The 25,518-nt window shown below is 36.8% G+C and overlaps 1 protein-coding gene across 2 annotated transcripts in view; it reads right to left on the minus strand.

Annotated features, from left to right (window-relative positions):
* GMPS (guanine monophosphate synthase) overlaps nucleotides 1-25,518 on the minus strand; it is a 79,737-nt gene that overhangs the window by 324 nt on the left and 53,895 nt on the right. For both annotated transcript variants that reach the window (XM_043595060.1, XM_043595059.1), the window contains exons 8-15: nucleotides 24,859-25,010; nucleotides 24,209-24,382; nucleotides 21,832-21,937; nucleotides 19,598-19,713; nucleotides 17,321-17,446; nucleotides 6,806-6,921; nucleotides 1,959-2,089; nucleotides 852-1,024 (exon numbers count right to left, since the gene is read on the minus strand). In XM_043595060.1, coding sequence (XP_043450995.1) covers nucleotides 852-1,024; nucleotides 1,959-2,089; nucleotides 6,806-6,921; nucleotides 17,321-17,446; nucleotides 19,598-19,713; nucleotides 21,832-21,937; nucleotides 24,209-24,382; nucleotides 24,859-25,010 — 1,094 coding nt within the window. The remainder of the gene's footprint in view (nucleotides 1-851; nucleotides 1,025-1,958; nucleotides 2,090-6,805; nucleotides 6,922-17,320; nucleotides 17,447-19,597; nucleotides 19,714-21,831; nucleotides 21,938-24,208; nucleotides 24,383-24,858; nucleotides 25,011-25,518) is intronic.

A 25,518-nucleotide genomic window follows, 5' to 3' on the forward strand; every position in this document is an offset into this window, starting at 1 on the left:
AGTGCAGTCTGCAGTTGCCAGTCTGCAAGTTACGTTTGTTGCTTGTGCATAATAAGTGTTTAGAAACACTGATAGCAATGTGACATCCAAGCACGTGATTTTATATGTTAAAGCCAATGTGTCACAAATTCTGTGTGGCTGAAACATACAACTCGGAGGCCAGCAAGGTGGCACATAATGCACTGTAACAATAACCACTACCAAGTGTACATGAGGAGGAGGAGCCCTGGTCACTTGAAAGAACAGAGATTTGGCAAATTTGAGCCTAAGGGAAAACAGCCACACTCCCCAGCCTAGCTATCCAGCTATAAGCAGAGCCTTGCATTAGAGTATGGGAGCTGCGGGCCACCTAATAAAGTTTCACTTTGGTTTTCATTTGCTATTATGCAAATAGCTGCTTTGGAATACTCCAGTGGAGAGAGAGATAACAAGAGAGGAAGATGGTGATCAAAAACAGTAAGTAGAGCATTAAGCAATTCATGGGTGCCTAGCCATCATTGCATCAAATCTCATCTTATTTTCTAATAAACTCTTCTTCGTTCCCAGGGCTTTCACCCTTTCTTAGAAAACAATATTTAAAAATATTATTATTGGCAAGATTAGACAGAATTACAGATTAGAGGTGGATACTCTCCATATAGTAATCAGACATCTGGAGGGTATAATAAATTTAAGGTCTTTTCTACTACGGTACATTAAATTATTATGTGGAGATTGAAAAAAAAAAGCCTATCTTATAAACAGAAAACCAACCCGAGAAATACGAATTTTATCATAGCCTATTCCATTCACCAAATTACAAACTATAAGAGATATTAAAAACGTGTATGAGAAAAAAATATATAAATTACCTCTACAGGGATTTCATTGCCAGGCGTTGCAGGTATACCAGTCATAAAATCACTAGTAATAAAGGTTCGAATAACCACAGATCTCTGACATGAAGGCTGCTTCTGAAGCGGGTCTCGATCAAAATGTAATGGTGTCAAAATCACTGGCATCTGGCTAATTTTCCCAGCATACCCTAGAGAAAGGAAGTTAACATGCAGAACCAATCACGTACCATGGAAAAAGCCCTCTAACCTAGTTCCATTAAATCTTCCCAGACAATATCTAAAATCACATACGTAAGCATAACAGTTAAGACCATCATCATGCAGCATTGTTTTCAACATCGTTGTAAGTAAACTCAATCACAAATACAAACAATAGAATTTGATGACTGTATTAATGTTACAGTGATATGATTTTATTCTTGTAACCCAAGGTAGTTATAGTCTATTCTGCAAACAGTGAATTAGTAAACAGTAAACCACTGTCCCTAGAGGAAAAACAGAGTTAGGTTCCTGTAAGCCTCTGGTCACAACATTTTCATCAACCAATCAATATATAACCTGGTTTTACATGTGTTTCTGTTTAAAGACACCTCATTTAATATTTATTCTGGATTCATTAACACTGAATTCATAGCCAACAGCACTGTAATTCATACATGAACAAAGCTTATCTAACCCACGTATTTTCTCCATAAGGCACATGACAGCCATTCTGTGCTTAGAAACCCAGACAGCACCTCAGCACTATGCTTGGGGGACATTTCAAATAGTAAAAAAGCAGAAACAAAAAGCACAGAAATGCAAAACATATGGTACCAAGTAGACTGCAAAAAGGACACTTGTTTACAGTAATAGAGTGAAACAAAAAAATCACCTTATATAACCTAAACTGGGAACATGGGAGTCAGGCAACTCAAATTTTTTGCCCCTATGGACATGTCCACAAATAACCATAAAGGTGAATAATTTTGTATAGCAGGCAATATCCCAGAACAATCCACAGAAATGAATAATAAAAATAAAAGCATCTCGAAATTCAAACTTGCATCCTCCTACTAGAAACTGTAATGCCACACTTCCAAATTCTAGTTACAGCATGTAGTGATAAAATGAGCAACTTACCAGACTCCCTGAGAATGTTATGCGCCTCAAAGTCAGCTTGGCGTAAAGTACTGAGCACCCCTGTTGTCAAGAAAGTGGGAGTAACATCTGTAGGAGGTTCTTTAACTGGTGGGCCAAATATATAGACAACTCTGGAAGGGAAGTAAAAATTATAGAGAAATTACATTTTAGTAGAAGCAAGGCAAATAGAGTATCATTCTTTCCCTTTATCCTGAGGCCCCTCTCCTACTTCCAATCACCACATGGGTAAGACAGGATGTAAGATTATAGAAGGGTCTATGTTCCATGTACCTTCCTGCAAGTGTATTCTTTGGAATAATAGTCTCTCAGAATGTACAAATATATATGGAATTATCACGATTCCCTTTTCATATAATGTACTGGATAGATGGGTATCCCCCAAACTTCATGTCCACCTGGAATCTGTAAGTGAAAATAGGGTCCCTGCAGAAGTAATCAAGTTAAGGGAAGGTTGTAAGGACCAGAGTAGGCATTAATCTATGAAGGCGTCCTTCTGAGAAGATGGAAATTTGCAAACAGACACACATAGAAAAAAGAGGGCCATGTGAAAATGGCAACAAAGATTGGAGTTATACTGCACAAGCCAAGGACTGCCAGTAAATACCAGAAACTAAGAGGAAAGGAAGGATTCTCTCCCAGAGCCTTATATCATAGGGAGCATAGCCCTGCTAACCCCCTGACTTCAGACTTCCAGCCTCTAGAACTGTGAAAGAACAAACGTCTGTTTTAAGTCTCTGAGTGTGTGATAATTTGTTATAGTACCCCTAAGAAATCAATCCACAAAAGTCTGGGGAAACACTGAATTGAACAAATAAATAGGTTGCTTTATGACAAAACTTCAGAAACTGTACTATGCTAATATGCACTAGAAACCTCCAAGATAAGTTTGGGAAATGCACTATAGGCTTATCTGACTACTCAATTTTGTTTTCACTTTGGGAAACACTGATCCCAAAGATTCTCATTTCCCCATTCTAAAAGGTGTGACCTGGGAATGCAAGCTGGTGCAGCCACTCTGGAAAACAGTATGGAGGTTCATCAAAAAACTAAAAATACAACTACCCTACGACCCAGCAATTACACTACTAGGCATTTATCCAAGGGATACAGGTGGGCTGTTTCAAAGGGACACATGCACCCCCAAGTTTACAGCAGCACTCTCAACAATAGCCAAAGTATGGAAAGAGCCCAAATGTCCATCGAGGGATGAATGGATAAAGAAGTTGTGGTATATATACACAATGGAGTATTACTTGGCAATCAGAAAGAATGAAATCTTGCCATTGGCAACTACGTGGATGGAACAGGAGGGTATTCTGCTAAGTGAAATCAGAGAAAGACAAAAATCATATGACTTCACTCATATGAGGACTTGAAGAGACAAAACAGATGAACCTAAGGGAAGGGAAAAAAAAGTAATATAAAAACAGGAAGGGGGAAAAAACATAGGAGGCTCTTAAATATGGAGAACAGGGTTACTGGAGGAGGTGTGGAAGGGGTGATGGGCTAAATGGGTAAGGGGCATTAAGGAATCTACTCCTGAAATCACTGTTGCACTATACACTAATTTGGGTGTAAATTTACAAAATAAAATAAAAATTAAAAAAAAAAAGTGTGACCAAAATAGAATCTGGCATCCTACTATTCCCTGCCAAAGGAATAAATCACTACTTCTTTAAGTATATGTTTAAAAGAAAGATATACGCTTCCTATCTTAATAACGGTGTTAATAAAATTAGCTTATAATAAAAGAACAAGGCTTGAGGAAATTGGGATCAGGTAAGTACAACAACTTGAGGAGTCTTACCACTGGTTGGGAGGATCTGTTCCACAACCTTCACCCAGGAAACAAGGGGCAGTCAGGACACGGGTATGAACATATCCTAGCTCTCCCCACTCTTGACTCCAGCCAGCACACAACCGTCCCTCTTCTCTAGCCCTATCTATCTTTACCAAAGACAATAAATATCTCTTGGCAACTTCCATGATAAAGTTTAATGAATTTTTTTTTCTTAGTAAGTACTTGGAATAAAAACACATAGAAGAAAACTGCATCACATCAAAACTGCCACTACCACCAACTAATTGACTGCCTCCTCCTAAACCTATGATAGCAAGCAGGTTTTTATCCCATGCATAAAAAGCTACACTTCGACTCAGCAATACAGTCCCTAGAGTTCATAAATGATTCCCTGAGAGGAAAAAGAATGCCATGAACTTGCTCTGTCTTATTTTTTACAAACAAGAGTGTTCACAGAATGTACAGGAATAGGTAGTCTTTTACACCGTACAGAACAGTGAAACTGGAGCAGTCCCTCCCTATACAAAGATTCCATAATGTGAATTAGGAAAATATTTGGCAAAAATAGAAAAAAAAAAATGTCTTTAATTATTTAAATTCCAATTCCCAAAAAGGACCCTGGCAAAGACATCTAAAATTCACCAAGACTCTTTTAAGGGTTTGTGATTCATGTTTTAAAAGCTATTTTTTGGGGCACCTGGGTGGGCTCAATCAGTTAAGTGTCCGACTCTTGATTTCAGCTCAGGTCACGATCTCACGGTTCCTGAGTTCGAGGCCGGCATCGGGCTCTGTGCTGACAGTGCACAGCCTCCTTGGGAGTCTCTCTCTCCTTCTGTCTCTTCCCCTACCCTCACCTCTCTCTCTCAAAATAAACTTTAAAAATTAATAAAATAAGATCTATTGTTTTGTTTGTTGTTTGTTAGACTTTATTTTTGGGGCTGTAGGGGAAATGTTTGGGAAAGGAGGGAGGAACACACAAGGGAAGAAGAAGACAGGCAGAGAAACCAGCATACAAAAGTCCAGAGATAAAGTTTAAAAAGGGTGAGTGTCCTTTAGCAAAAGAAAAACTGAGCGAGAGCTCAAACTGTTAAGAATGCTGTGAAATGAAAACCAAAAACAGCTGAGTCAAATTCAGGGAAAAGGAATTTTCTATATGACCTAAAAAGTTTATTTAGGCATTACGTATTCTCTAGAAGATGGATTATAAACCATTATTGTAACCAATTATCTCCATTCAAAATAAGCAATTACAAATTTACTGTTATTTATTAGTACTTCTTTTCAGTGTCATAAAGGTGCTTTCTGTATTTGCAGGCCTTAGATTCATCACGATAATAAGCCTTTTTAGTAAAACACTGGCTTCCCTGCAACTCCCTGTCTGAGAGCACAACCCAGCAGGCAGTTCTAGAACTATACACATCCTGCCAGGTGGACACCAATGGGTAGGTTCTTAATTACTGCAGCAAACTTGACTAAACTGAAACCTCAAGAATTTTTTTTGGAAGGGATTATGCTGAGTGAGGTAAGTCAGAGAAGGACAGATATCATAGGTTTTCACTCATGTGGATCTTGAGAAACTTAACAGAAGACCATGGGGGAAGAGAAGGGGGAAAAAAAAATAGTTTTTACAGAGAGGGAGGGAGGCAAACCATAAGAGACTCTTAAATACAGAGAACAAACTGAGGGTAGATGGGGGGTGGGAGAGAGAGAAAAAGGATGATGGGCACTGAGGAGGGTACTGGTTGGGATGAGCACTGGATATTGTATATATAAGCCAATTTGACAATGAAGTATATTAAAAAAAATATTTTTGGTTGTGAATTGCTTCATACTCATGCAGAAAACAAAAAAGTACCCAATGGTGAAACTGGAACATCTAATTAGCAATCTGGTACTAAACAAGTGATACTTCTTGAACTATAGATGGGACAATGCAATTGAGTATTACAAACAGATTATAAATCAGCTGCTGATACTCCCAACATAAGAAGTTAATGTGCAAATGAAAGGAAAACTAGACCTGAGAAAACCAAAATCAACATAAATTCTGCATGTATTTTAATGATATCTGGCATATGCCCATTTCTTCCCTTTGATTTCCCTTGGGATTGTTATTAAATTAACAAAGTCTCTATTGAAAATTCTATAACCAGGGCGCCTGGGTGGCACAGTCGGTTAAGCATCCGACTTCAGCCAGGTCACGATCTCGTGGTCCGTGAGTTCGAAACCCCGCGTCGGGCTCTGGGCTGATGGCTCAGAGCCTGGACCCTGTTTCCGATTCTGTGTCTCCCTCTCTCTCTGCCCCTCCCCCGTTCATGCTCTCTCTCTGTCCCAAAAAAAATAAATAAACGTTGAAAAAAAAAAAAATTAAAAAAAAAAAAAAGAAAATTCTATAACCTGTATGTATTCCTTCTAGTAGAAGAAACCCGGGGAGAAATCCTGGAAGAAAACATATTATCATAAACCAAGAACTAATAAGATGATAATATGAAAGATACGTTTTCTTTTCAAGTTTATTTATTTTGAGAGAGAGCATTGAGTGCAAGTGGGGGGAGGGGGAGGGTAGAGAGAGAGAGAGAGAGAGACAGAGACAGAGAGAGACAGACAGAGAGAGAGAGAGAGAGAGAGAGAGAGAGAATCCCAAACAAGCTCCACACTGTCAGCACAGAGCCCGGTGCAGGCCTCAAATCCATGAACCATGAGCTCACGACCTAAACTGAAATCAAGAATCAGACAATTGACTGAACCACCCAGGTGCCCCTGGAACACAAGTTTTAAAAGTGCCTTTAATATTTTATACTAAATAAAAAATCCTTCCTAGTTTTCCTTTAAACAACAATAGAAAGCTTTTTAATAAGCCAGTGACTACGCTGTGATGAAGGAAGAAAACACAAGCTATTATTAAGTATCTGTTCAATTGTTATCTATGTATATGTTGAGTCTTTTGGTCTCTCAACAGTGAGAAGATCTTAAAAAAAACACATCTTCCCATTTCACCTCACCCCCTGTCCCCTGCAGAACATACCTGTTAATGTTGTGACACATGCGAGGTATAAGTCTAGCCAGGAAAATAAGAGATTCCCAGTCAGGCTCATCTTTACTGGAGATTCCACACACGTAACTGTAGGAACGACAGTCACCCTGAAAATAAAAATTTTCGATATCAATAATTTTTAATGGTTTTATAGAAATCAAAACACGGATTGGAAAATATTTCATTCATGATAACACCATCAACAATCATTTTCTTTTTTTAAACAAAAACATGCTTGAATAAATGCATATTTAAGTATTTCTCTAATGATATAAATAAATCTTAAATTAAAATCCCATATTTAATTCTACCTAAATGAGCTCAGACAAAAAGTATCTTGGTAATTTTAGGGGCGCCTGGGTGGCTCAGTCAGTTGAGCCTAATCTTAGGGTCAGGTCATGAACTCAAAGCTCATGAGTTCGAGCCCATGTCGGTCTCTGTGATGACAGCTCAGAGCCTGGAGCCTGCTTTGGATTCTGTGTCTCCTTCTCTCTCTCTCTCTCTCTGCCCCTCCCCCACTCATTCTCAGTCTCGCTCGCTCTCTCGCTCTCTCTCTCTAAAATAAACATTAAAAAAAATTTTTTTTAAAAAGAAAAGAAAGTATCTTGGTAATTTTAAAAATTCATTCAATGCATGGGAGCCTGGGTGGCTCAGTTGGTTGAGCATCTGACTCTTGATTTTGGCTCAGGTCACGATCTCAAGGTTCATGAGATAGAGTCCCATATCCTACTTCAGATTCTCTCTCCCTCTCTGCCCTGGTCTGCTTGCGCCCTCTCTCTCTCAAAATAAATATTTAAAAAAATTATTATTCAACACATGCCAGAAGCTCACTGGGATTTCATTCTAAATATCTGCCAAACTGTATATAGCTGGCATACTTAATTTGGCAGACAGGATCTACCAATGTTTTACCTCAACATAACAAAGGCCACATATGAAAAACCCACAGCTAACATCATCCTCAATGGTGAAAAACTAACAGCTTGTCCCATAAAAGCAGGAATAAGACACATATGTCCACTCTCGCCACTTTCATTCAACATAGTACTAGAAGTCCTAGCCATACCAATCAGAGAAGGGGGGAAAAAAAAGTTATCAATATTGGTAAAGAAGTTAAGCTGTCACTAGCTGACGACATGATGCCATACATAGAAAATCCTAAGGACTCCATCAAAAAACTACTAAAAGTAATAAATGAATTCAGTAAAGTTGCAGGATACAAAATTAATGCCCAGAAATCAGTAGCATTTCTATACACCATACATAAAGAGAAATTAAGAAAATAATACCACTTACAACTACACTAAAGAGAATTAAATTCCTAGGGATAAAGTTAAAGAGGTGAAAGACCTAGCTCTGAAAACTATGAAATACTGATGAAAGAAACTGAAGATGACACAAACAGAAAGACAGGATTCCATGCTCATGGACTATTATTAGAATGTCTCTACTACACAGAACAATCTACATATTCAATGTAATTCTTATCAAAGTACCAACAGCATTTTTCACATAACTAGAACAAGTAATACTAGAATTTGTATGGAACCACAAAAGACCCTGGGTAACTAAAACAATCTTGAGAAAGAAGAACAAGGTCTTACAATTCCAGACTGGAAGATATACTATAAAGCTACAGTAATCAAAACAGTATGATACTGGCACAAAAAAAGACACATAGATCAGAGGAAAAGAATAGAGAGGCCAGAAATAAACCCACATTTATATGATGAATTACTCTATGACAAAGGAGGTAAGAAGGAAAAGACAGTCTTTTCAATAAATGGCACCAGGAAAACTGGACATCTACATGTAAAAGAATAAAACTGAACCACTAACACCATGTGCAAAAATGAATTCAAAAAGGATTAAAGACCTAAATGTGAGACCTGAAAACCCTAGAAGAGAACACAGGCAGTAAAATCTCTGGTATTGGCCACAGCAACATTTTTCTAGATATATCCCCTAAGGCAAGGAAAACAAAAAGCAAAAATAAGCTACTGGGACTACACTGAAATAAAAAGCTTTTGCAAACGAAGGAATGTGACAAACACAAAAGGCAACCCAGTGAATGGAAGAAAATATCTGAAAAATGATACATCCAATAAGGAGTGAACATCTAAAATATATAAAGAACTCCTACAACTCAAAACTAAAAACACCAAACAATCCAATTAAAACATGGGCAGAGGACCTCAACAGGTATTTTTTCAAATACCTACAGATGGCAATAGACACATGAAAAGATGCATCACTAATCAGGAGGGAAATGCACATCAAAAGCACAGTAAGATATCCCCTTATACCTGTCAGAATGGCTAGTATCAAAAAGAGTTAAGTGTTGGCAAAGATGTGGAGAAAAAGGAACCCTCATGCACTGTTGGTGGGAATGTAAATTGATAGAGTTATTGTGGAAAATAGATCCTCAAAAAATTAAAAATACAAATGCCATATGATGCAATAATTCTACTAATGGGTATTTACCCAACAAAAATGCAAACATCAATTTGAAAAAATACACACCTCTATGTTTACTGCAGCATTATTTACAATAAACAAGTAAAAACCTTAAGTGTCCATCAATAGACAAATGGATAAGGAAAATGTGGTGTCTACACATACGTGTATACACACACACACACATACACACAGAATATTACGCAGTCATAAAAAAAGTGAAATTTTGCCATTTGCAAAACAAGGATAGACCTAGAAGATATTTGAGGGGGTGGGGGAGGAGAATAGACCTAGAGGTTATTATGCTAATTCAGTCTGACTGAGAAAGACAAATACTGTATGATTTCCCTCCTATGTGGAATCTGAAAACCAAAGAGACGGCAGAATCAGACCCATGAATACAGGAACAAACTGATGATTGCCAGAGGGAAGGGTAGTGGGAGGATGGGCAAAATGGGTGAAGGGGGAGTGAGACACAAGATTCCCAGTTAGAAAATGAGCAAGTAACAGGAATAAAAGGCCCAACATAAGGAATATAGTCAATGACATTATAATAGGGATATATGGTGACTTGTGGTGAGCATTAGCATAGCATATGGAGAAGTTGAATCACTATGCTGTACACCTGAAAATAACGTAACATTGTGTGTAAACTATATTTAAAAAAAACTATGAAAAAATCTGCCCGTTTATTAGGTGGATAAAGCATTTCTAAGTCAGATAAAAATAATTTCTTAAACATTTATTATCAATTTCTTCAAAAATGAACTAAGAAAATCAATTTAAAAATAATGAATAAAACAGGGGCGCCTGGGTGGCTCAGTTGGTTGAGTGTCCGACTTCAGCTGGGGTCATGATCTTGTGGCTCGAGAGTTCGACCCTCATGTCAGGCTCTGTGCTAACAGCTCGGAGCCTGGAGCCTGCTTCAGATTCTGTGTCTCCCTCTCTCTCTGCCTCTAACCAACTTGCATTGTCTCTGTCTCTCTCAAAAATAAATAAACATTAAAAAAATTTTTTTAATAATTAAAAAATAATGAATAAAACATAATATTGATTCCCTTTTCCTTTGTCCTTTTTAATGCAAGTGATTTGCTTTTTATTTAAAATATTTTTTTAATTTTTATTTTAGAGAGAGGGAGAGAGCAAGCATGTGCGCAGGAGCAGGGGAGAAGAGTAGAGAGGGTTGTGGGGGAAAGGGAGGAGGGGGAGAGAGAAAGAATCTTAAGCAGGTTCCACACTCCACAGAGCCCAATGCAGGGCTCAATCTTATGGCCCTGGGATCATGACACGAGCCAAAATCAAGAGTCGGACACTCAACTAACTGACTGAGCCACTCGGTTGAGCATCTGGCTCTTGGTTTGAGCTCAGATAATGATCTCACGGTTCATGGGTTTGAGCCCCACATCAGGCTCCATGTTGTCAGTGCAGAGGAGCCTGCTTGGGATTCTCTCTCTTCCTCTGCCCCTCCCCTACTCGCTTGTTCACACTCTCTCTTTCAAAATAAATAAACTTAAAAAAAATTTTTTTTTTAAATTAAGGGGTGCCTGGCTGGCTCAGTCAGAAGAGTGTGCAACTTTTGATCTCAGAGTTGTGAGTTTGAGCCCCATGTTGGGTGTAGATATTACTAAAAAAAAAATAAAAACAAAAAATTTTAAACTAAAATAAACAATTTAAAAAGATTCATTAGCTAACTACCTACTAGCCAGTATACTGAGATATGAGAATTGACTACATGAACGCTAATTTGATAGTATCTACCAAAGTTCAAAATGTACATGCTCTTTAACACAAGACATGATATTATAGAAGCACAAATAACTGCTTAAAAATTATGATTAATATTTGCTGAAATACCTATAGTAATGAAAAAGTGAAACAGTTTAAATGTCCACTGTAAGGGAATGATTAAATTATGGTTATGACCATACGTGGAATACAAGGTAACAGTTAAGAATAATAATCTACTTGGGGCACCTGGATGGCTCAGTCAGTTGAGTGTCCAACTTTGGCTCAGGTCATGATCTCACAGTTCATGAGTTTGAGCCCCACATTGGACTCTCTACTGTCAGTGCAGAGACCGCTTTGGATCCTCTGTCCCCCCCAGCCCCCTCTTTGCACCTTCCCTGCTCCCACTCTCTCATAAATAAACATTTCTAAAATTTTTAGAAAAAATAATAATCTACTTGTAATGCCATGTAATAAGAAGCCCATGATGTCAAGTTAAAGGGAGAAAGGTGACAAACAATGTGCACCTATAATTCCCTTTTACTTTCTTTTTAAAGTAAAAGTAAAAGGGGAACTCTCTGAGGGGAGAAAAGATGAAAATATATATATATAAATAAATAAATACCAAAAGCAACAAAAGATTAGAAAGGAGGCACCACCACCAGAAACTCCAACTCTACCAGCATCATAATGGCAATAAATTCATATCTTTCAGTACTCTCTCTAAATGTCAATGGACTCAATGCTCCAATCAAAAGACATAGGGTAACAGAATGGATAAGAAAACAAGACCCATCTATATGCTGTTTACAAGAGACCCACTTTACACCTAAAGACACCTACAGATTGAAAACAAGGGGATGGAGAACCATCTATCATGCTAATGGTCAACAAAAGAAAGCCGGAGCAGCCATACTTATATCAGACAATCTAGACTTGAAAATAAAGATTGTATCAAGAGATGCAGAAGGGCATTATATCATAATCAAGGGGTCTATCCATCAAGAAGACCTAACAACTGTAAACACTAATGCGCCAAATGTGGGACACGCAAATGTACAAATCAATTAATCACAAACATAAAGAAACTCATCAATAGTAATACCATAATACTAGGAGACTTCAACACCCCACTCACAGCAATGGACAGAACATCTAATCAAAATATCAACAAGGAAACAGTGGCTATGAATGACACACTGGACCAGATGGACTTAACAGATCTATTCAGAACATTTCAACCTAAAGCAGCAGAATATACATTCTTCTCCAGTGCACGTGGAACATTCTCCAGAATAGACCATATACTGAGACACAAATCAGCCCTAAGTAAGTACAAAAAGATCAGGATCATACCGTGCATATTTTCAGACCACAATGCTATGAAACTCAAAATCAACCACAAGAAAAAATTTGCAAAGGTAACAAATACTTGGAGACTGAAGAAAATAGAATGAATGGGCTAACCAAGCAGTTAAAGAAGAAATTAAAAAGTATATGGAAGTCAACGAAAATGATAGCACCACAACCCAAAACCTCTGGGATGCAGCAAAGGCTTCCTAAAGAGGGAAGAAAGATCTCAAATACACAACCTAACCTGACGCCTTAAGGAGCTGGAAAAAGAACAGCAAATAAAACCCCAAACCAGAAGAAGACAGGAAATAATAAAGATTAGAGCAGACATTAATGCTATCGAAACCAAAAAAAACAGTAGAACAGATCAATAAAACCAGAAGCTGGTTCTCTGAAAGAATTAACAAAATTGATAAACAACTAGTCAGTTTGATCAAGAAGAAAAAGGAAAGGACCCAAAGAAGTAAAATCAAGAATGAAAGAGGAGAGATCACAACCAACACAACAGAAATAAAAATAATAAGAAATTATTATGAGCAATTATATGCCAATAAAATGGGTAATCTGGAAGAAATGGACAACTTCCTAGAAATATATACGCTACCAAAACTGAAACAGGAAGAAATAGAAAATTTGAACAGACCCATAACCGTAAGGAAATCGAATTAGTAAAAAAAAATCTGCCAAAAAACAAGAGTCCAGGGCCTGATGGCTTTCCAGGGGAATTCTACCCAACATTTAAGGAAGAGTTAACACCTATTCTCTTGAAGCTGTTCCAAAAAATAGAAATGGAAGGAAAACTTCCAAACTCTTTCTATGAAGCCAGCATTACCCTGATTCCAAAACCAGACAGAGACCCGAGTAAAAAGGAGAACTATAGACCAATTTCCCTGATGAACATGGATGCAAAAATTCTCAACAAGGTATTAGCCAACTGGATCCAACAAAACACTAAAAAAATTATTCACCACGACCGAGTGGAATTTATACCTAGGATGCAGGGCTGGTTCAATATACACAAAACAATTAACGTGGTTCATCACATCACTAAAAGAAAGGACAAGAACCGTATGATCCTCTCAATAGATGCAGAGAAAGCATTTGACAAAATACAGCATCCTTTCTTGATAAAAACCCTCAAGAAAGTAGGGCTAGAAGGAGCATACCTCGAGATCATAAAAGCCATATATGAGCAACCCAACGCTAATATCATCCTCAATGGGGAAAAACTGAGAGCTTTCCCCCTAAGGTCAGGAACAAGACAGGGATGTCCACTCTCGCCACTGTAATTCAACATAGGATTGGAAGTCTTAGCCTCTGCAATCAGACAACACAAAGAAATAAAAGGCATGCAAATTGGCCAGGAGGAGGTCAAACTTTCACTCTTCACAGATGACAGGAAGCTCTATATGGAAAACCCGAAAGATGCCAACAAAAAACTGCTAGAACTGATTCATGAATTCAGCAAAGTTGCTGGATACAAAATCAACGCACAGAAATCGGTTGCATTCCTATACACCAACAATGAAGCGACAGAAAGAGAAATCGTGGAATCCATCCCATTTACAATTGCACCAAAAACTATAAAATACCTAAGGATAAATCTAACCAAAGAGGTAAAAAATCTATACACTGAAAACTATAGAAAGCTTATGAAAGAAATTGAAGAAGACACAAAGAAATGGAGAAAGATTCCATGCTCCTGGATAGGAAGAACAAATATTGTTAAAATGTCGATACTACCCAAAGCAATCTACATATTCAATGCAATCCCTATCAAAGTAACACCAGCATTCTTCACAGAGCTAGAACAAATAATCCTGAAATTTGTATGGAACCAGAAAAGACCCCGAATAGCCAAAGCAATCTTGAAAAAGAAAACCAAAGCAGGAGGCATCACAATCCCGGACTTCAAGCTATACTACAAAGCTGTAATCATCAAGACAGTATGGTACTGGCACAAGAACAGACACTCAGATCAATGGAACAGAATAGAGAACCCAGAAATAGACCCACAAATGTATGGGCAACTAATCTTTGACAAAGCAGGAAAGAATATCCAATGGTATAAAGACAGTCTCTTCAGCAAGTGGTGCTGGGAAAACTGGACAGCGACATGCAGAAGAATGAACCTGGACCACTTTCTTACACCAGACACAAAAAGAAACTCAAAATGGATGAAAGACCTCAATGTAAGACAGGAAGCCATCAAAATCCTCAAGGAGAAAGCAGGCAAAAGCCTCTCTGATCTTGCCTACAGCAATTTCTTACTCAACACGTCTCTGGAGGCAAGGGAAACAAAAGCAAAAATGAACTACTGGGACCTCATCAAAATAAAAAGCTTCTGCACAACGAAGGAAACAATCAGAAAAACTGAAAGGCAACCAACCGACAGAATGGGAGAAGATAGTTGCAAACGACATATCAGATAAAGGGTTAGTATCCAAAATCTACAAAGAACTTATCAAACTCAACACTCAAAAAACAATCCAGTGAAGACATGGGCAAAAGACATGAATAGACACTTCTCCAAAGAAGACATCCAGATAGCCAACCAACACATGAAAAAACGCTCAACATCACTCATCATCAGGAAAATACAAATCAAAACCACAATGAGATACCACCTTACACCTGTCAGAATGGCTAACATTAACAAGTCAGGCAACAACAGATGTTGGCGAGGATGCGGAGGAGGAGGATCTCTTTTGCACTGCTGGTGGGAATGCAAGCTGGTGCAGCCACTCTGGAAAACAGTATGGAAGTTTCTCAAAAACCTAAAAAGAGAACTATCCTACGACCCAGCAATTGCACTACTAGGTATTTATCCAAGGGATACAGGTGTGCTGTTTCAGAGGGACACATGCACCCCCATGTTTATAGCAGCACTATGAACAACAGCCAAAGTATGGAAAGAGCCCAAATGTCCCTCGATGGATGAATGGAAAAAGAAGATGTGGTATATATATACACAATGCAGTGTTACTCGGCAATCAAAAAGAATGAAATCTTGCCATTTGCAACTACGTGGATGCAACTGGAGGGTATTATGCTAAGTGAAGTTAGTCAGAGAAAAGACAAAAATCATATGACTTCACTCATATGAGAACTGTAAGAGACAAAACAGATGAACATAAGGGAAGGGAAACAAAAATAATATAAAAACAGAGAGGTGGACAAAACAAAAGAGACTCATAAATATGGAGAACAAACTGAGGGTTGCTGGAGGGGTTGTGGGAGGGGGAATGGGCTACATGGGTAAGGGGCACTAAGGAATCTACTCCTGAAATCACTGCTTCACTATATACTAATTTGGGTGTAAATTTTAAAAAATAAAAAATAAAGTTAAATTATAAAAAATACATACATAAATATATAAATAAATGTTTCTGTAAGGATGCATACAAGGAGATGCAACTAGAGAACAGGAGGAGGGAAAATTACTAATGTACTGCATTTTGACCTTTTTTGTTTTTTTACAAGTATGGTTCATTTTGGTATTTAGAAAATAAACTTCATTGCTGTACTAACCATGAATTATGATTTTTATCTAGTTTTCCAAGGGTCTCACCTTCAAAAGCATAAAAGACTAAAATAAAGTAACATATCAAACAACAAAAGAAACCTTTATTTTGATGGAAAAAGTAGTGGAACTGGAATAAGCTTCATTTTTAAAAAAGAACTCATCTGGGGCGCCTGGGTGGCTCAGTCAGTTAAGCGGCCGACTTCGGCTCAGGTCATGATCTCGTGGTCTGTGAGTTCGAGACCCGCATCAGGCTCTGTGCTGACAGCTCAGAGCCTGGAGCCTGTTTCAGATTCTGTGTCTCCCTCTCTCTGACCCTCCCCTGGTCATGCTCTGTCTCTCCCTGTCTCAAAAAATAAATAAAACGTTAAAAAAAAAAAAAAAAGAATTCATCCAACAAATTGCCTCAAACATCTATTCATCTAACATCATCTATAATACTTATCTAAAAACAGGAGTAGGGAACTAATTCAATTCACCTTCCTGCCTAGCAGGAGTTAGTATACAGAGATGAAAATGCTCTGTAAGAGATCTACTTGGACTGGAAAAACTTTTACAAATCAAATAACTTGTCGGTTCTTCTGTTTTTTTAATAATAGGACAATAGCTGCCTGAATTATCAAAACAAATTTCAAAATGAATCTGTAGGGGCACCTGGTTAAACGTCCGACTTCAGCTCAGATCATGATCTCGCAGTTTGTGAATTCAGGACCCACATCGGGCTCTGTGCTGACAGCTGACAGCTGGCCAGAGTCAGGCTCTGTGCCAACAGTGTGGATGGAGACTGCTTGGAATTCTTGCTCTCTCCCTCTCTCTCTGCCTCTCCCCTGGCTTGCTCGCTCTCACGTACGTACGTACGTACATACATACATACATACATCATTAAAAAAAAGTGAAAACTGTATTATCCTTCTACGCTTTTACAATTAGAAAGACAGAACAATAAATATAAAAACGTTAGCTGTACATGATCAAAGCTAAGAGAGAACGTGTTAAAGAGGTGGAGAGCATTCGTTTAAGGAATACACAAGCTGAGAGCTAGACCTAAATAGTGTAAATGCTCATCTGGGAGCCTTCTTGCACTTAAAAGACTTCTAAAGCCAAAGTACATTTCCACACCAAGAGGGATACAAGACAACATGACCTCCTGGTACCTGCCCTTCAAGGCAGAAGCAAGCAAGCCAACTCTATAGCAAATCACTGTTTGAATTTTAACTTTTGGTTAGAGATGGCAGATGTTCCAAAATGCAAAATCTCAGCCTGAATTTTTAGTTCCTATAACCTCATTTACTCTACAAACATTTTATAAAATACCACCTTTTTACATTTCTAAATCTGATATATATACTTTCATATTTCATTTTCCTAAGTCATTCCTATTTCAGTATCAATGGAAAGAACAAACTGCAGAAAGTTCTGTCACAGATCAGTGAATCCACACAACTCACCTGCACACCTACAGTTTTAATTGGCAGCAGGAAGGCATTCAATGAATGCAAACTTGTAATTTGCATCAGCTTCTCCTGATCCTCTTCTGATGTACAAGCTTTGACTCTTTGTAATAGTGTATGTGGCTGAGAAAATCAAACAGATATTTCTTCAGGTTTCAAGAAATGAGGTATTCTTTTGGTATCTATTACTCTCTTATGTATCTACACTTACTGGTTTACAGCAATAGATCCTATTTGATATTTCTCTTTGACTTGTGTGTGCTACACAGTGTATCGGAATTTCACTCCTAAGGGCCAGGGCTGTAAAATCTTAAGCATCAGGGTAAGAAATACAGCTTATATATTTTGAAGATTTAATCTTCATCATCAGCGAGGGCCACACCTCACGTGACTCAAACCTTTTCCTTATATTAAAACTCTTTACCATAGTTACTTTTGTCTAAAATTAATGTATCTCCACCCACTTCCTTTTTTTGGTGTATTTGCCTGGTATATATGCTCCTTCATTTTTTTACTTTCACTCCTTCTATCTCTAAGTAAACAGACTATAATTAGGTTTTACTTCTCAATCTAGTTTGACAATCTATATCATAACTAGAGATATTAGTCCTTTTAATTAATTGTGAGTTAAAAACATGGTTGGATTTCATTCTACCATTTTATTTAGCAGTTTCTTTTTGTCCCAGTTTCTGGGTTTCTTTCTCCTTTCTTACATTTTTCTAAACTATTTCTCCCACCTCATTTAATCCCTTCTACTGGTCTTTTTTTTTCCCCCCCCTTCTACTGGTTTTGAAGTTAACTCCCATATTTTTATTCTTTTAGCAGTTCCCCTTAAGTGTTAGCATGGATACTTAACAGAAGAGAATCAATCTCTCTGTCCTCCTAGCAAACAATACAAGCATCTTTGAATGCTTTAATTCCAATCCCTGTGGCTTATATGCTATTTTACATGTATACCGTTATAATGTTTTTAAATAAATAACAAAAATCAGAGATTATTTTTATTATACAGCCCGTGTTTATTTCGGGTTGAGCAGCACTGCCTTTAGTTCCTTAAGTAATGATTGTTAATAGTAAATTCTGTTTATCTCAAAATGTCTTTATTTTGCCCTAGTTCTTACAAGACCGCTCATCTGTTCACTATTCACAATTATTCTCTCTTGGCACTTTGAAATCTTCTTGCTGTTACCATTACTTTCAGCGTAAGTCTTTCCTTTGAAGGGCAATCAATCTTTTCTCTGCAGCTGCTTTGTCTCTGGCAGACTGCTGTTTTGCTAGATATGCTTACTTGGTATCAATTTTTCTTCCCATTATTCTAATTGAGATGTGTTACGTTTCCTGAATCTGAGGCATGGTGTCTTCCACCAGCGTAGAAGAATTCAAATACTTTTGTCTGTTATCTCCTCTTGGACATATGTTAAAGTTGACCTTCTCATTCTATTTTAACCTCTTCTGTCCGTATTTTCTCTTTGATACTCTAATTTCTGGACAATCTCTTAGCATCTACCTTGGAGTTCATTACTTCTTTCTTTAGCTGTTTTTAGTTTTAGTTGTTTTCATTCCTAGAACTTACTTTTTTTCAAAGCTGCCCAGTCATTTATCATATACCTTATTATTCTTTGCTTCCTTTAATTCTACATATTTTACACTACCTACGAACACCAGTATCTGAATAGTGTTTCAGAGTCTTGTTCTGACAGTTTTTTCCACTAGCTCTCATTCATGCTGCCTCACTTCTATACATATTTTGCAATTTTTTAAATTTTAAGTTCATCTATATTGGAACTCTATATGCAGGAATCTTTTAAGGGCTGGTTGAAGACACTGCAAAGAGAATTTACACTGCTAAGCCTGACACCTGGATGCATGAGCAATCAAGCTTCACTTTAAACTGAAATTCTTGGCCTGCAGTTTTTCAGACCACACAGATTATGAATTCAGGCATCGAATCTACAGAAGGACTGGGAGACTTATCTTCACTTTCGAGTTAAAACGTTTTTCCTTATTTTCTTATACTAAATATACAATACTTTTAAACACCCTTTCATATCTAGCATTTTTAAGGATTCAAGCTATCTAATCTGTTGTATGGCTGAAAAGTCTGCATTTGAAAGTCTCTAGAGAATATTTTCTTTAGAGTCACTTAACATGTTAAATTACTGTGAATTTCCAAAAAATGAAACTACTACTGCAAGAATCCATCCAATTCCTTATACTGATTAGCTGTGTCTACTTAAAACACCTACAATATATAAACTCAATGCAAATTATTACCTTCTTAACACTTGCAGAAAAATCAGCTACTATTTTCAAAATATTGTTGGTTTCAGGAAAGTCCTTACAAATGTAAGGTTCTTCAGCACATATTACTCTGATTGCCAAGCCAGGACCTAAAGAGAATAGTAACAATGGTATTTAATATAAATTTTATATTTATATTAAAATGTAATACAAAAGTATCAGTTTCTAATATAAAAATCCTTCCAAAAATTAAAATCCATTGACCATTGTTTCCAACTTTACTGAATTATAACTGACATAACTATAGTAAGTTTTTTGAAGTGTTTAATTTCAAATGTGACTATTAATTTCCCGTCCAACTCATCATTTTTTAGAACGCTTTAGTTCTCTTTACATCTCCTTTACATCAAGGATTTTTATCTATTTTTGATAGTCCATGTATTGCCACAGTATTCTCCAATGAAAACTGTTTAAATCACAAGATATGTGCCAATCTTTTTTAAACTTATTAAAAGAATTTTTAAACATACAAAAGTAAAGAGTACCGTATAATGAACCACCTTATTATTCACCACCCAGATTCAACTACTAATCTAATTTTAGGAAGAAGAGTATGCTGTTTAAAAAAAAAAAAAGTACAACAGACTGTTTAACTCCAAAAATGCGAACTGGCATTTCTCTTTCATCAAATACTTACAAAGGATAAAAACATAAGGTATGCATAGATCTAAGAAAAATGGATTCTGCTTCTATATTGTAAGAACAGAAAAGGCATCCCTTGAGATGCCTGATTATAGACAAAACCTTAGCCATGTTCCATTAATTCCTGTTTCATTCTTCATCTGTAGAATCAACAGCTTATTTAAGGTAAGTAGTACCTAATTTTTTTTTTAAGCAGCACAATATTTTCTACTAAAGAAATCTAACATAATAAAAAAAATCCAATATATAAAATAGATTTTTAAAAGTCAAGTGAATCTATATGGTGTCTGGGTGGCTCAGTTAGTTAAGCACCCAACTCTTCATGATCTCACAGTTCATGGGTTCGAATTCCGCATCAGGCTCTGTGCTATCAGCAAGGAGCCTGTTAGGGATTCTCTCTCTCCCTCTCTTTCTGCCACTTGCTTGTGTGTTTTCAAAAATAAATAAAATAAATTTTAAAAAGTCAAGTGAATCTAATGCAATGATGCCCAAGGACACAGGACCACTTGGCCTCCATTACATTCATACACAATCCTTTGCCAACACACAGGTTAGGAATTAAACATCCTGAATTCCTAGATTTGAAGTTTACAGACACAAACAACACTAATTACCAAATGAGTTATAACTCTGTAACACTGTTTATGGAACCAATATGGTATTTAAGAGTACAAACTGTGAGGTGAAGCCATCGGGGCTAGAATCCCAGCTCCATACCTGATCTGTGTTAACTTTTGGCAAACTGGGCTCTGCCCCTAAAATTTCCTCATCTATAAAAGAGAATAATGGTAGTTTCTATTGTGAGGATCAAATGAGACAGTATGTGTAAATTATTTAGCAGAATGCCTGGCACATACTAGTATTTCTGAAATGTTAACCTTTACTGTGTTTTTTTAATTTAATTAGGCCATTCTTGCAAATCATCACCTAATAACTATTACAAAGAGCCAGAAACTGAGGTACAAGACTTACCCAAGCTCAAGAACTTATAACAAAAACAGTTTAAGAGTCTCAGTCCTAAATTTAAACCAATACCACCTCTAATTAGTTATTTTTCTATATGACAGCAGCACATGATTAAACAAAGTACTTCTTTTGTTGTTGTTCATGAATTAGTTACATACAGCACTATGCAAAGAAATAATTCATCCACTCAGACAATTTAACCATAGGATTTAGGATTTCAGAGAACCACATTTTAACCTGGTCTTCCATGGGATACATCATGGTATAGCAGAAATAACATATAAATCCCAGCTCTTGTGTGGCAATGTTATTAAAATATCTCTATGCCTTGTTTTTCTCATCTGATGGCAACATCATAGGCCAGACTCACTGGGCTGGTATAATATATACACAAATACAATGGAAAATGATTATGTAAGAAAATGAAGTATATATAATAGATACTAAGAAGAATTTTATCCCCTACCCACCCTTTCCTTTCTCTAAAGTTACATATTCCGTGAGATAAAAAATTATTTCAAAATTGTCTGAACTGATTTTTCTTCAACATGAAGGTATAACGGCAAATCAAGCAATGCTTTTTTTTTTTTTTTCCTTACCTGGAAATGGATGCCTGGAAACTAACTCTTCTGGAAGTCCAAGTTCTCTGCCTAAAATTCTTACTTCATCTTTATGAAAATCTTTCAGAGGTTCTATTACTTTTCCCTACAGAGGCAGAAAGCCAATTAATACAAATTAGTAACAAAATGACATGGAAAATAAAGAGTGACAAATTACTGGCCTCTCCTATTGTCTTCTACCTTAGATTAAAATACCATTCTTTAAAATTTCATATTTTAAAGTATATCTCCTCCCATATGTTTATAAGAAATTAGACACATATTTTACTGATCCTCATATTTCTCTTTGAAACACATTTTAAACATAAACCTTTCAAATATAAATAAATCAGAGCAGTCCTAACCACCATCTCTGATCTGGTTCTCATTAGAATACAAGACAATTAGAAAATACCATACTAGGGGCTTCTGGGTGGCTCAGTCGGTTAAGCATCCGACTTCGGCTCAGGTCACGATCCCATAGTTTTTGAGTTCGAGGCCCGCATCAGGCACTGTGCTGACAGCTCAGGGCCTGGGGCCTGCTTCATATTCTATGTCTCCCTCTCTTTCTGCCCCTCCCCTGCTCACGCTCTGTCTCTCTCTCAAAAATAAACAAACATTAAAAAAAAATTGATGGGCGTCTGGGTGGCTCAGTTGGTTAGGCATCCGACTTCAGCTCAGGTCATGATCTCACGGTTTGTGAGATCCAACCCCACATCAAGCTCTGTGCTACTGACAGCCTGGAGCCTGGAACCTGCTTCAGATTCTGTGTCTCCCTCTCTCTCTCTGCCTCTCCCCTGCTCACACTGTCTTTATCTTTCAAGAATAAACATTAAAAAAACAATTTTAATTAAAAACAAAAATACCATACTAGTGTTTCAAAATTAAAGCTCTCCAAATGATACTATCAAGTAAGTGAAAAGACAACCTAATCATACTTGATAAAGGATCTACAATTAGAATAAAGAACACTTACAATTCAATAATAAAAAGACAAACCAATTAAAAATGTGCAAAAGATCTGGGGGCACCTGTTAAGCATCTGACTCTTGATTTAAGCTCAGGTCATGATCTCACGGTTTGTGAGATGGAGCCCTACTTGGGATTCTCTCTCTGCCCCTCCCTTACTCACGTTCATGTGTGCACTCTCTTTCTCTCTGTCTCAAAAATAAATAAACTTTTGGGGTGGCTATGTGACTCAATTAGTTAAACATCCAACTCTTAATTTCAGCTCAGGTCATGATCTCACAGTTCATAAGTCAAGCCCCACACTGGGCTCTGTGCTGTCAGCTTGGGATTCTCTCTCTGCCCCTTCCCTGGTCACTCTCAGAATGAATAAATAAACTTTTAAAAAGTTTTAAAAATAAAAATAAATCAATAAACTTGTTTATAAATGTGCAGAAGATCTGGATATTTCTAAGAAGATACACAAATGGCTAATAAGCATGTAAAAGCATGATCAACATCATTAGTTATTAAGGAAATGCAAGTCAAAATCACAGATACCACGTCACATCCACTAAGATGCATAAAATAAAGACAGATAATAGCCATCCTAATGAGTGTGAATTACCAAAAAAAAAAAAAAAATGTGGGGGAAGTAATAATTGTTGGTAAAGTGTGGACAAACAGCAACACTTGTGCATTGCTGGTGGACTAGAATATGGTTGAATTGCCATGGAAATATTAAGAACTTCCTTTTAAAAATTAAAAAAAGAACTATAATGGGGCACCTAGCTGGCTCACTTAGTAGAGCATGCAACTCAATCTTAGGGTTAGAAGTTTAAGCCCCATGTTGGGCATGGAGATTACTTAAAAATAACACCTTTAAAAAAAAATAGAGCTACCATGATCCAGCCTTTCTTGTATATAGCCAAAAATACTGACATCAGGGTCTCTAAGCGGTATTTGCTAATTCATGTTCATAACAACACAATTCACAATAGGCAAAAGTGGAAGCAACCCAAATGTCCACTGACAGATAAATGAACAAAATGTGTACACATACAAAAAAATATTATTTAGCCTTTAAAAAGGAAGGCAATCCTGTCACATGCTACAACATGGATGAACCCTGAGGACCTAAGCTAAAAGAAATAAGCCAGTCACAAAGACAAATACTATATGATTTCACTTATATGGAGTACCTAAAGTAGTAGAATGGTGATTACCAGGTGTTGGGAAGAAGAAAAGGAGGGTAGCTGTTGTTCAGTGGGTATATGAAGTTTCAGTTTTACAAGATGAAAACGTTATGGAGCTCTGTCTCATAACAATGCAAATATACTTAACATTACTGAACTGTACAATTAAAAATGATTCAGGGAGGGATGAGCGAGAGGGAGAAAGGCTTTATGTTAAAATTCTCACAAGCTTTTACCTCTTCTCTCAACTTTCTGATAAGCTCTGTGTCATTGTGATGGGTTTTGATGAGTTCAGCTTTGCCACTTGCAACAAGGGAAGCACTTTCAATTAAATCAGGCCGTAAAGTACCTTGGGCAAGGAAAACCTCCTCTGGTTTCAGGTTCATTTCTCCAATCACTTCATTGGCAATCTATAACCAAGAGGAGTAAAACAGCCTTTTAGGAGACAAATCTTTTAAAAAGATAGCAGTCTTTTTTATACCGTCAGCAAAATTTCTCAGAGTCCTTTTACAATCCTGACCAAGAGATAAAATCTGCACCAACTCCCAGAAGTAAATTGAGAACATATGCTTTAGAGATTCAAAAAGGTATGGAAACATTCGAAGCTGAAAAGTAGCCATTGAAATATCCAAAGAACTGAAGTCTAACATCAATTGATAATATCTATTCTTAAATAGTTAAAACAATAGACTGGCAACATAAGTAAACATGGTTTTTAAAACATAAAATAGTTTCTACCAATCAGTATAATAGCAACATACACTAAAATTCTTAACCAAAAAAAGAATTAAAATTAGGTAGTAAACTTGGTTATTTGATATAACAAGGAAACAAATAGTAAAATTCACATCAAAAATAGCATACAATGTGGATATCAAAAAGGTACCTTAACAAAAGTATCTCCAATAATTTTTCTTTTCTCTTCAGGACTTGTAGTCATATTTAACGTTTTGCTAATTCTTTTTCGTGGAGTTCTATCTTCATCTGATATTGGTAGAGTTGTTGTTCCATTGTAGAAGGAATGAGCAGCATTTATCACTGAAGGAGAGGGAGAAGCACATTTTAAAATAGAACATTTTTAAAAACTATAAATAACAGGTCAAACCACGGAAAGAAAACCTAGATGGATCTTTTGATCACAACTTACCTTGCCTACATATTACAGAACTACCAACAAACCACGATTAACAGTGTCCAGACATAGGCACTCATTAAATTTTGTTCTTTTGAGAATCCTGTGCCATTTAATAATCCAAGGCCATGACATTATAAATTATGGTGGCTGCTTTCCCTGTATTCAATGCCCGACCAGAGCAATAAGGAAAAGCTAAAGGAAGAAACATAGCCCCAAGGGAATTGAAAGCAGTGGTTCATATAGAAGGGTCAAAGTCCTCAGAAGTGCACACTGAATTAACTAGTCTCTTGAAAAACTGATGTTTATCAACATATATGTAGCAATCTCTGGCTGTCCTTTTATTTTTATTTTATTTATTTTTATTTTTTCATTAATTTTTTTTAACGTTTATTTATTTTTGAGACAGAGAGA

This window comes from Prionailurus bengalensis, chromosome C2 (assembly GCF_016509475.1).
Source record: "Prionailurus bengalensis isolate Pbe53 chromosome C2, Fcat_Pben_1.1_paternal_pri, whole genome shotgun sequence".
Classification (NCBI taxonomy): domain Eukaryota; kingdom Metazoa; phylum Chordata; class Mammalia; order Carnivora; family Felidae; genus Prionailurus; species Prionailurus bengalensis.